General features: G+C 37.9%; 1 protein-coding gene across 12 annotated transcripts in view; it reads right to left on the bottom strand.

Moving 5' to 3' along the window:
* UTRN (utrophin) overlaps positions 1-13,439 on the bottom strand; it is a 556,684-nt gene that overhangs the window by 109,344 nt on the left and 433,901 nt on the right. For all 12 annotated transcript variants that reach the window (XM_010808643.4, XM_015472890.3, XM_010808642.4 and 9 more), the window contains one exon: positions 7,324-7,592. In XM_010808643.4, the coding sequence (XP_010806945.1) occupies positions 7,324-7,592 (269 nt within the window). The remainder of the gene's footprint in view (positions 1-7,323; positions 7,593-13,439) is intronic.

Below are 13,439 nucleotides of genomic sequence, written 5' to 3'. Positions count from 1 at the left end.
TAATGTAAACATTCATATTTTAATATCTCCCTCCATATAATGGAAGCTTCCTGAGAATAGACACTCTCCAGTACTCAGTACGAAGTTAGTAATAAAAGAGGGACAGAGTTCATTTCTAATGATGAAGGTTCAAAAATGGTATTTGAGGCAAGATTAAGTCAGTAGAGAATCTGCCTGAAATGCTGAAGACTGGGTTACGATCCCTGCATTAGGAAGATCCCCTGGAGAAAGGAACGGCTACCCACTCCAGTATTCTTGCCTGGAGAATCCCATGGACAGAGGAGTCTAGTGGGTTACACTCCATGGGGTCACAAAGAGTCAGACACAACTGAGCAACTAACACTAATACACGAGCCAATATAGCACCAGGAACGGAAGTGGGATATTAAAAGACACTTGAATATTTTAAATTCTTTGTTATGCTAAATATTAACTGTGTACCAAACATACAGGCGTTAAGTGTTGTGAACATACTATTAGACTAAGCTCTCAAGTGTCATCGTTTCTGCAGTTTTCACCCCTTAAGAGAGCAGGCATATGCGTCTCAGTCCCATTTCTTCTTCTCTTTCATCACTCTAAGTTTAGCTAAAGCATAATAGATATCAAAGTGCTTTTGAACACTATAAAGTTTAATTAAAACACTACAATATTAATTTTACTTCCTCCTCGTACTTATAAAAAGGAAACCTTTAGCCGCTTCCCAAATCCTCTTTTTATAACATGAAAAGGCTAAAAATAATAATTATGGTTGGTAAACATCAAAATAACATTACTAACATAATTTTGTTTTTAAAAACAAAATTAATTTTGAACAAAAAAGATAATACGTTTATTTCAAAATTCTTGAACATGTCCAAAAACCACATGAAGATGCTCAAGTTGGAGAGTCAGAAGAACAGATCTGGAGCCCATAGACAAAATGAAAGCTATAGACCACGGAGGTAACTGTGTAACTGACACCTGAACCAGTGCGCATGGAAGTCAACATAGAAGGAAATGTCACCAGAACCTTGAAGACACTAGCATTTCAAATTTAGGCCTCGGACGGACATTTCATTTCAGCTGTAAATAAATGACTGAAGTGGTGGGGTTAAATAAATTACTCTGTAATCAAGCATAAAGTAAAAAAAAAAAAAATCAAAATCAGAAAGAAGAATGGAAGCCCGTGAAGATGTGACAATTGCTGCTAGGTGGAAGGAATTCACTTTGTGATAGTTTTTCTCCATGATTGCAGATGTTGATCATTCACGGGTGAGAGAATGTATACAACTAAATTCACAAATACAGGTCAATGACAAAGGATGTAAGATAACAGAGACATTAGAGGTTTAAAGAATTCGTATTTAATAAAAAAAGCATGGGACATAGAGAGGGGTGGGAAAAGAGAATTTTTCAGTCTGGACTTTGAAAAGGCCTGAGTTTCCTCAGATTCAGTTTGAGAATAATTACAGAACTCATATCTTTCAAGCTTTCTTCAGTGGTGATCTTATACTATAAGATTCAGCTTTTAAAATCAATATCTTTGTATTTTAAAGGCCTTAAAGATGAAAAATAAAATGCTAGAAAATATTCTCAGGTTTATATAATTTTAAATAAAAACCAGTTTTATTTCTAACGATGGTGAAAGTTCTTTAAAAATTATAACTTCAAGACAGATTTTAGAGATGACAAGAGCTTTTTCCTTGGAATCAAGACCATCCCCAAGAAAAAGAAATGCAAAAAAGCATAATGGCTGTCTGAGGAGGCCTTACATATAGCTGTGAAAAGAAGGGAAGTGAAAAGCAAAGGAGAAAAGGAAAGATATACCCATTTGAATGCAGAGTTCCAAAGAACAGCAAGGAAAGATAAGAAAGCCTCCCTCAGTGATCAATGCAAAGAAATAGAGGAAAACAATAGAATGGGGAAGACTAGAGAACTCTTCAAGAAAATTAGAGATACCAAGGGAACATTTCATGCAAAGATGGGTTCAATAAAGGATAGAAATGGTAGGGACCTAACAGAAGCAGAAGATATTAAGAAGAGGTGGCAAGAATACACAGAAGAACTGTACAAAAAAGATCTTCATGACCCAGATAATCACAATGGTGTGATCATCCACCTAGGGCCAGACATCCTGGAATGTGAAGTCAAGTGGGGCTTAGAAAGCATCACTATGAACAAAGCTAGTGGACGTGATGGAATTCCAGTTGAGCTATTTCAAATCCTGAAAGATGATGCTGTGAAAGTGTTGCACTCTATATACCAAATTTGGAAAACTCAGCAGTGGCCACAGGACTGGAAAAGGTCAGTTTTCATTTCAATCCCAAAGAAAGGCAATGCCCAAGAATGCTCAAACTACCACACAATTGCACTCATCTCACATGCTAGTAAAGTGATGCTTAACATTCTGCAAGCCAGGTTTCAGCAGTATGTAAACCATGAACTTCCTGATGTTCCAGCTGGTTTTAGAAAAGGCAAAGGAATCAGAGATCAAATTGCCAACATATGCTGGATCATGGAAAAAGTAAGAGAATTCCAGAAAAACATCTATTTCTGCTTTATTGACTATGCCAAAGCCTTTGACTGTGTGGATCACAATAAACTCTGGAAAATTCTGAAAGAGATGGGCATACTAGACCACCTGACCTGCCTCTTGAGAAACCTATATGCAGGTCAGGAAGCAACAGTTAGAACTGGACATGGAACAACAGACTGGTTCCAAATAGGAAAAGGAGTACGTCAAGGCGGTATATTGTCACCCTGCTTATTTAACTTCTATGCAGAGTACATCATGAGAAACGCTGGGCTGGAGGAAGCACAGGCTGGAATCATGATTGCCAGGAGAAATATCAATAACCTCAGATATGCAGATGACACCACCCTTATGGCAGAAAGTGCAGAAGAACTAAAGAGCCTCTTGATGAAAGTGAAAGAGAAGAGTGAAAAACCTGGCTTAAAACTCAACATTCAGAAAACTAAGATGATAGCATCCAGTCCCATCACTGCATGGCAAATAGATGGGGAAACAGTGGAAACAGTGGCTGACTTTATTTTTCTGGGCTCCAAAATCACTGTAGATGGTGAATGCAGCCATGAAACTAAAAGATGCTTACTCCTTGGAAGGAAAGTTATGACCAACCCAGACAACATATTAAAAAGCAGAGACATTACTTTGCCAACAAAGGTCCGTCTAGCCAAGGCTATGGTTTTTCCAGTGGTCGTGTATGGATGTGAGTTGGACTATAAAGAAAGCTGAGCACCGAAGAATTGATGCTTTTGAACTGTGGTGTTGGAAAAGACTCTTGCGTGTCCCTTGGACTGCAAGGAGATCCAACCAGTCCATCCTATAGGAGATCAGTCCTGGGTGTTCATCGGAAGGACTGATGTTGAAGCTGAAACTCCAATACTTTGGCCACCTGATGTGAAGAGCTGACTCACTGGAGAAGACCCTGATGCTGGGAAAGATTGAGGGCAGGAGGAGAAGGGGACGACAGAGGATGAGGTGGTTGGATGGCATCACCAACACATTGGACATGGGTTTGGGTGGACTCTGGGAGTTGGTGATGGACAGGGAGGCCTGGCATGCTGCAGTTCATGGGGTCGCCAAGAGTTGGACACAACTGAGCAACTGAACTGAACATAAAAATTATGCTTTTTTCTTACAAGCCACAAGTAAAAACATTAAAAGCCCTCAGACAAATAATGCATTTTAGGCTTAATTTTGTTTTTGTGGTCCAGTATTTTATGGTAATAAGGAATCTTTCCATTAAGAAAGTTTATCTTTTGGGCTTTAAGAGCTCCAAACTAAGGCACTTTCTGAAATAAAGCAAATTGTAAAATGGTTTCAGATCTGCTATGTGTTCTGATGTAAAGAACAAATTTATCATGATTTGGCTGCATTTTCCCATGCGAGAATAAAATCTATGAGGTTTTCTTTGCTATAAAAACAGAAACATCTGCATGTGTTAAGGTGCTGACCAGCAGCCTGTTGGCAGATGGGAATCTCAGCTCTTCTCCTGTCAGAGTTGTGTACTCCACAGATAAGAGCGATTAAGTATAATTCAGGAACTTGAAATTATTCAATCACCCTAAAATATTTTGTTTTCCAGTTGCTTTGGTATATTTAATAATATTTAACAATAATCAGAACTTATTTTCACCTGCCTATAACTTCAGGAGTATTCTTTAAGCACATATGAAACCTGCCGAAGTTTGAATATATTTATTTGGCTTAAAGAGACCTAGGTTTTATTTTCTTTTTTTCCTAATAAGATGTTAAAATATTTTAATCCTTGGTCTTAAATATTAACTGTATTTTTCCTAACTTTCCCACATAAGCAGAAATGTAAACAGAAGGATTTGGATGCAGAGGTGGGTAATTTCTTCAGTCAAATGGCATTAACAAGTCCCAAAATTTTAGGCCAGATATAACTTCATTTTTCCCTCAACACTAATCATCCCATATTAAAAACTGATGCTTTCAAATTCAAAAAGGTAAATTCTTACTCAAGAGTCAGTTTTGCAAACCAACAGAACATAGTTTCTGTAATCTGTTGGCTTAACGATTTTTCAGTGTTTGAAAATCATCTTTTAAAACACAAGAAGTGTGCAACTTCCAAAGAACTTATCCTATCTTAAAAAGTTGTATTTTCAGTTTGCTATCTTAACTCAGATTTGTGGATACTACGGCTGACTTTATTTTTCTGAGCTCCAAAATCACTGCAGATGGTGACTGCAGCCATGAAATTAAAAGACGCTTACTCCTTGGGAGGAAAGTTATGACCAACCTAGATAGCATATTCAAAAGCAGAGACATTACTTTGCCAACAAAGGTCCATCTAGTCAAGGCTATGGTTTTTCCTGTGGTCATGTATGGATGTGAGAGTTGGACTGTGAAGAAAGCTAAGCGCCGAAGAATTGATGCTTTTGAACTGTGGTGTTGGAGAAGATTCTTGAGAGTCCCTTGGACTACAAGGAGATCCAACCAGTCCATCCTAAAGGAGATCAGTCCTGGGTGTTCATTGGAGGGGCTAATGTTGAAGCTGAAACTCCAATACTTTGGCCACCTGATGTGAAGAGCTGACTCATTGGAAAAGACCCTGATGCTGGGAAAGATTGAGGGCAGGTGGAGAGGATGAGATGGTTGGATGGTATCACTGACACAATGGACATGGGTTTGGGTGGACTCCGGGAGCTGGTGATGGACAGGGAGGCCTGGCGTGCTGCGGTTCATGGGGTCACAAAGAGTCAGCCACAACTGAGCGACTGAACAGTTACATGAAGAAGCCTACTTAATTCATGGTCCCTGGAAACACGTATATTTACCATGAAAGATGGCAAGATGGCAGACCCCAATACTTTTTAATAATAAATATTTTGTTTAAAATATAATATGTAACCTTTAAAGATTCAAATTCAAATAGTTGATCAAAATTGAGCTTAAAGACAATATTATCAATGAGGTCTCTACAATGAAAGAGAAGAGCAAGAAAGTAATCCTGAAACCCCACCATTTTCTAGCTGTGTGGGCATGAAGCAATATCTATAGTTTTATCATTTGTAAAATAATAATACTTAGCTTGCTGGGTTGGTATGGGTGTTAAAAAGGATACCAACGCAAACTGGCTAAAGAACAGTTCTTGGCATGTACTAAGCATCAATAAATGCTATTATTATTCCTATGTCTATACACAAATATATATATACTTATGCAATTTGCCTGAGTAGGATTCAGTTAATTTCCTAGACCTTTCTTCTATTTCCTATTCAGCCACATGCAAAACAAAAAGGAAACTATTATCCAATGTCTGTGCACAAAAGATGCATATCTTTTGCAATAAAAATCCCATTCACAATATTGATATTTTCAGTCTGATTTGTCATTCATTTATTCTTTGTTTCATGACTACCTACTATATAGTTCCCTGCATGCTAAGCTGCTTTTGTCATGCCTGACTCTTTGGGACCCTATGGACTGTAGCCCTTCAGGCTCCTCTGTCCATTGGATTTTCTAGGCAATAATACTGGAGTGGGTTGCCATTTCCTCCTCCAGGAGATCTTCCTGACCCAGGGATCGAACCCCTGAGCCTCCTACATTGACAGGCAGATTCTTTACCACTAGCTTCACCTGGGAAACCCATATAGTTTACTGTGCTAGTATGAACCTCAATGGCTTCCCTGGTGGCTCAGATGTTAAAGAACCTACCTGCAATGCAGGTAGACCTGGGTTCAATCCCTGGGTTGGGAAGATCCCCTGAATAAGAGAATGGCAACTCACTCCAGCATTCTTTCCTGGAGAATTTCATGGACAGAAGAGCCTGGTAGGCTACAGTCCATGCGATCACAAAGAGTCAGACACGACTGAGAGATGAAGACTTTTACTTTTTCACAAATCCCAATACATTCTAAATCTGTTTATTTGTGTCTTTTACTGCCTAAATTCCACTAATCTCTTTTCTGGATATGTCCTAGAATACAAGAGCCAAAGAGAATCTAGACCAGAAGTCTAACATCCTTAACTCTGGGCAATATTACAAACAGAATTTATAGCTAAAATAATTCTTCATTATATACTGAGACAATAAGATAATTAGTAAAGAATGCCCAGTAGAACAGTACACTTTTGATTAAAGCTCTAAATCCAACCACCCATTTAAAAAGCAACCTGCCAGACTACCTCATGTGGATGCCATTCTGTAAGAGCCACATTGTGAAAAACACTATAAAGGAAACAATTCAGTTTCTTCAACAAATACCTTGCAGAGAAAATAAAAGATAGAGGGGAAATCTGGAGATTAAAAGGGACTTTAAAGTATTCTTACAAAAACAGATAAAACTAAATCTATACTGATTAGGAATTCACAGCTGGGTGAAAATGTATATCACGAAATGAAAGTAAAGTATTGTAAAAGTCACCTTTGTTGCTGTTTTGGTGGGGAGGGGAGTTCTGATGGTGAGGGGCATATGGAAAACATCTGTTGTGTCTAGAAAAGTTCTATATCCTGATTTTGGTGGATGTTGTCACAGTGTCGGCCTTATAACAATCCTTTGTAACAATTTATATAATGTATGTGGCTCTCCTTATTTGTGTTATATTTAACAACAAAGTGAAGTCGCTCAGTCCTGTCTGACTCTTCCTGACCTCATGGACTGTAGCCTGCCAGGCTCCTCTGTCCACAGGGATTCTCCAAGCAAGAATACTGGAGTGGGTTGCCATTTCCTTCTCCAGGGGATCTTCCTGACCCAGAGATCAAACCTGAGTCTCCTGTATTGCAGACTCTTTACCCTCTGAGCCACCGGGGAAAGGATTTCTTAAAACCCTTTATCTGAGGCAGGGATGCTGACCATGGTTTTCTCAATGTGGTCCTGAAGTGAGTCAATGAGCAAGTCTCCCACGGGCTTCCAGCCATTCCGCACAGCCTCTGCCTCCTTCAGGTCAGCATCCAAGTCATCCATCGCTCCCTGCAGGTCTCTGAGCTTTTCCAACGCCTTGTCCACTTGCTTTTGCCAACTGCTAGTAACAGCATTTAGAGTTTCCCACTTCTCTTTGACTTCAGAAGACTGCTTGCGCATGGCTTTGGCAATCTTTTGGGCTTTCTCCTCAGGAGTCAATTCTGTAATTTAGAAAAAATAAAAAAAAAGAATATTTGGATGACTGGTCAACTCTACTTTCTTATAGTCAAGTGTAAATACCACCTTTCAAAGGATAGCACCTAAGCTACATTAGCCAGAGTAAGAAAAACTGTCTCCATACTGCTTCTACTTATCCCTGCTCTTCTTCAAAATAGACAAGAGCCACTCAGGGTAATAAGCAGCCCTGTGGTTTTGGTGACTTTTGAATTTTAATATATTTGCAAACCTTGAAATGTAGCAACTCAAGAAATAAAGCAATTTTTCTTTAACACAAATTTGGTGAAGTAAAATCCAAAGACAGCTTTTTGTTAGTTTTTTATTGTTCTCTAGAGAAATGGGAAAGATAATTGGGAGAGAAACAGCTTTAAGTCATGAGGGAAACTTTGAGAAAATAAGATTAATTTATCATGTTACAAAAAAAAATACTACTGACATATCAAATAACATATAACAAATATAAATAACATATCATAGATTCTTCATCATGGCTGAATCTGGCAGTTAGTTCATCTTTATTACAAGTCATTCTCTGTAGCCTAGAAGTATAACACAACCACACATACTTCAACAAAAAGACAGCAAGACTTCAAGGACCACCCTAAATATTTAATAGACCAACAGAACTTGGGCTTCCTCAAGTGGTAAAGAACCCGCCTGCCAATGCAGGAGACAAAAGAGAAGGAGATTCAATCCCTGGGTTGGGACGATCCCCTAGAGGTGGACACATCAACCCACTCCAGTATTCTTGCCTGGAGAATCCCTCGGACAGAGGAGCCTGGTGGGCTACAGTCCCTGGAGTTGCAAAGAGTCAGACTAAAGGGATTTAGCATTATCATCAACGGGAGTTGAAGAATTTCTGAAATAAAGTAGACTTTTCAGACAGGAAAGGGCAAGCATAATGCAAGATGCTGCCACAGGACAGGGGCGGTAAGAGAGGGTAAGAATCCAGAAGACAAGCAAATAGAAATCAAAGTCAGGTTGAAAGCCAAGAGTTAGAAACAGCGATGAGAAGCTGGCAAGACAAGGACAGGGGAACTGGATGGTCGTAGAAGAGACACTCCTGAAGCAGGTAGAGATCTCCATCTAAACACTCCTGAGCCTCACTACCCTTAACACCCTAGGATGCCTCCTTTCCTTTCTAGCAGCTGGTTTGATGGTTCTCATGCTTGTCCCATGGAAACAGAGAGGCAAGTCAGAACAAGGTAAACAAACTGTATATTACTTTAGGATAGAAGTGCATATTCTTCTCTGTAATAACATCCCATCTTTTAGTATCAATCACATTAGCGACATCCACTTCACCTCAAAACACTCACACCACTCATAAAATGCACTGAAGTTCATCAAAACTTCTGATAAGATGCACGGAAGCAAGCCCTTCTAAACTGTAACTTTTCTATGCAACACACATCTGTCTGCCTGTCTTTATTTAAATATTATTTAAAAGTCGAGACAAAATGGACAGAACATTTAATTTTATCTAAGTTTCCAGAAGAGCCAGTTCACTGGGAAAGACCCTGATGCTGGGAAAGACTGAGGGCAAGAGGAGAAGGCAGTGACAGAGGATAAGATGGTTGGATGGCATCACTGACTCAATGGACATGAGTTTGAGCAAACTCAGGGAGATCGTGAAAGAGAGGGAAGCCTGGTGTGCTGCAGATCATGGGGTCACAGAGAGTCGGACACAACTTGTGTAGTGAACAACCACCACAACCAGCTTCCAGAAATTTCTAGACCTCAGTGTTTAAATGTAAACAGCTATAATAAATCTCCAGGAATGACATGGATGATGAAGAGTTTAGAAACCCAAGAACTTCGAGTGTGCTGCTGAAGGATATGAGGCTACACAGAAACATGACCAATCCCTTAGCAGATGAATTGATTATAAGAAGAGACAATGTTATGATAGACAGATTGAGTATACTAGTAAAAGATAAATAAGGAAAATAAGTGAATTCGAGCCCAGCTTTCAGGACTGCTTAGAATTAGATACACAATCCAGTACAATGGTGAGGGAAGGGAGTTAAGAATCCTGGACAAAAAATTTTTCAAACTTGTTACAGGTCAGGGTTTCAAGGTTCTTGATTAAAAAAAAAGACTTTGTGAGGATGGGTACATCATTAAAAAGGCAACTTTATTTAAATCCTTAATGCTTCAAGATTTTTTATAAATCAAAAAATATGTTATATTAATAAATACTATTCATATTTTATATAAATATAACATGCTATGTGTAAGAGAAAAAATCATTCTTAGCCTGATAAGAAAGGGAGTCAATAATTTTTATGATGGCAACAGCTGTACTTGTTAATAAATCACTTGAATTTTTTGAAAGATATATTTTAAAACTCTTGCTTTATTGACTTTTGTAAAAAACATAATACAGTGCCAATTTCAGAAGAGACAACTTAATTATGATTATTTTCTCTAGATAAAGTAAAAACTGTTTCTAAGTCAGTCACTGAATAACCTGGTAGGGAGGCACACAGCTTCTTCGTCCTGTGACAAAATAGCCAACTCTGGCTGTGACTTTTTGTCTTCATTTAACGTAAAGTCTTTTTATTGAGCAGTCCTTCTGTGGTATTTATAATAAAATCCCCACTCAAGCAGCTACTCAAAGGAAAAGTTCTACATTCAATTCACCATCTGTTTGCCAGAAAGAAAGCATATTAACTAATCACAGAATCAGAATAAAAGTGCCTCCTGTTGCAGCAACAATCTCAGTTTAATATATACTTTAAACCAAGAACAGAGCAAAGTACAAAGCCAAACAAAAACCTTCCAGAACTTTTGTAAAATAGGTAATAAGAAGCAACATGTGAAATCCCAATTTATGACAATTTGGGCTAAGAAAATAGAATAAATCAAATCAAAACAGAAAGAAAGCATAAAAGATGAAAATAATAAAGGGATATCCAGACTTTAAAAAAAAAAAAAAAACACACACCTTCTGTTACTTGAAAATCAAAGGACGAAGTTCGCTTCAAATTTTCCAACCAGATATTTTGCAGTAAATTTCAAGACCCTCATGCAAGAGCGGAGAATCTCTTCGACCAGTGGTGTGGAATTCTGGTAACATACTAGAAACGTCCAGCAGAGAGTCTGTCTGTTTACTTGTTTGTTTTTAAATGCTGATCCCCAAGGACCAAGTATTAAAAGATTCTGGCTTAGTTGGTCAAGGGTGAAGGGACGCATGGATATATTTTAAAAAGCTCCCCAAGTAACAGTAATTGTTGCTAGGATGGAGCAGTGTCAGTGCATTGGATTATAAATTGATTTCTCTGGTCACTGCTGCTGGACAGAGTGTTTCCACCCCATTGAGCTGTTGTGTCATTCCCATGCAGAGCAGGGCGCTAACTATTGAAGGTGGGAAAGCAAATGAAGGTTGGTGATAAGAGGGGAATCTAATTTGCATTTGAAAAGGCAGTAATAGAGGCTAATAGACAGAGAAAACAGTAGGATAAAACCAAGTAAATTTAGTGACAATTCACAGACCAGAACCACTTTTCCTAGGTCACTTTCCTACTCCCTGGTGTGTGTGTGTGTATGTTTTTGAGAGGGAATACTTTGCTTCACTCTCCATTCTCCCATTCTTCTCCCTTTAAGCCATCCTATTTATCTCTGAGGATGGGACTGTATTTAATTTTATATTTATAATTGTATTATAGGCTCAAAAGGAAAGAAACTGCCTACAATGCAGGAGACCCGCGTTTCATCCCTGGGTTGGGAAGATTCCCTGAAGAAGGGAATGGCAACCCACTCCAGCGTTCTTGCCTGGAGAATTCCATGGACAGGGGAGCCTGGCGGGCTACAGTCCAAAGAGTCAGACTCAATTGAGCAACTAACACTTTTACTTTATCATTATATATAGTATAATGTGTTATAAAGTATTATAAATATTAACATATTTACTTTATATTTATATAATTAAAATAGAAATTAATTTATTGTGTTACAAAACAGTTAATAAAGAGTAGATAACTATCTTTTAGGAAGGAGAAACAAGAGAAAGAGCAGAGAAAGGAATGACCAACCCTGAAGCTTTCTGTCAGGTCCAGTGACCTTTATTCTTCAAATATGCAAATTAATTGGATGGCACTTACACCGCACTCTTTCTACCCTGTATTCTACGCTTCACTGGAATACAGATGGGAAACAAACCTGGACCGGAAGCAGGGACTAAGACTTGCAATCAGCACTGCTCCCACCCTGCCCTTGGCTCCCAGGTGAGCTAGGTGACCTGCTTTATCAGTGGGAACTCTATGTTCTCATGCTGGGAAAAGATTTTACACAGGGCCCCTTTTACCTCTAAAATTCAATTACAGAAGAAAAACAAAGCCACTGTGTGTCTCAAAGAAGTCTCACATTAGAGGGAAAAATATTTTTTTTCCCTCTTTTGTGTACTTACAAATTTTTTTTACATTTAAAAACATTGAAATATATGTTGCCCCTATGAGATACCATAGAAACCTGTAGAAATTAGAATCAGTTCAGTTATTTTAAATAAAGATTTCCCACATTTGTCATATTTTCTTTCTCAATTTTGGAATTAACACATAATCTCCATAGTGACTTTTTATTCTTAGATTCTAAAGCTTTATGTCATGCATGTTTGTTTCTGCTCATCTTGGTTTTACAGCATTCGGTCTAGAGACTAGTATGTCTTCAATATATATATATTTACTGAATTGAAATTTTCAATTTTCTGAATGGAATTTTCAAGTTTACTCTTTATTGAGAATATTCAACTTCATAATTTTAAATGGAAATCTTTCCACTTATTTTTTTCTTCCTTCACCCTAAACCCATTAAAGCATTTCCATTAATTGTCATCATTTTTTTACTGTGAAAAAGAAGGATAAAGCTTATGCAGTCATTTAAAGTATGGTAATTTCATCTCATTTGTACTGTTTGCTTATTTTTTGCATGTATCTATAATCTTCTTATACTTCATCAAGAGATAAAGAGGACATGTTAAGACAAACAAGTAGAGGACAAAAATTCTCCAGAGTAGCCTTTTCATCCCGTGGACAATTTGGTGCAAGGAAGGATTAGTTTGTATGCCAATCCAATGCTAACTAGTTATATGTTCATAGCATAGATATATTCCTTACCTCTTTGAACTTGAGTTAATATCTATAAGGCTATTGACACATGCCTGACAGAAAAGCTTCAGGAAAGGTTAATTTCTTTCTTTTTTAAAATGATTTAGCTACTGTCTGGGAGGTTTAGCTATCTCTAGAGATTTTTCACATAAGCAAACTAAGCTGATTAGCCAACAAGAATTCACAGGAAAAAAAAAACAAAGCTTCCTCATATATCTAGAGACTAGACTTCACTCTGTCTCCCTCTTTAGCCCCATTCTGTTTTTCTGTCTCCTTCATAACCAGAAGATGTTTCTGATTAAGATAATGGAAAATACGTTCTTCTCAAAGTTTCTGATTACATGATTAAGATGAATTTAATCTCTCTGAAATGATCAGTGTTGAAGAGGACTCTGCCCATTTCCTTTTCTGCATGATGACTGGTGACAACAGTTCATTAGGAACCAGATTACAAGTGCACCATCAAGTGCCAGCATCTGATTACTGTAATATTCCTCATCATATTCATCTAATACATTATAAGGATGACAATAGTAAGACGATACCCAGAGCAGATTAACCTGATAATGTATAAGCCTAAGTCTTTCAGTAGGTATATGATAAACATGATAAGGATCCATCATGCTGCCAAGGAATTTGCCAAATCCTTAAGAGAAAGAAGACAGTGAACAGAAACATTTAGGTCAAGAACTCTACAGTAAAGAGATTTAGGGAAAATCTTTC

The sequence above is a fragment of the Bos taurus genome, chromosome 9, assembly GCF_002263795.3.
Source record: "Bos taurus isolate L1 Dominette 01449 registration number 42190680 breed Hereford chromosome 9, ARS-UCD2.0, whole genome shotgun sequence".
Classification (NCBI taxonomy): Eukaryota; Metazoa; Chordata; class Mammalia; order Artiodactyla; family Bovidae; genus Bos; species Bos taurus.
The sequence above is the reverse complement of the archived record's forward strand: the minus strand, read 5'-3'. Positions and strand labels throughout refer to the sequence as shown.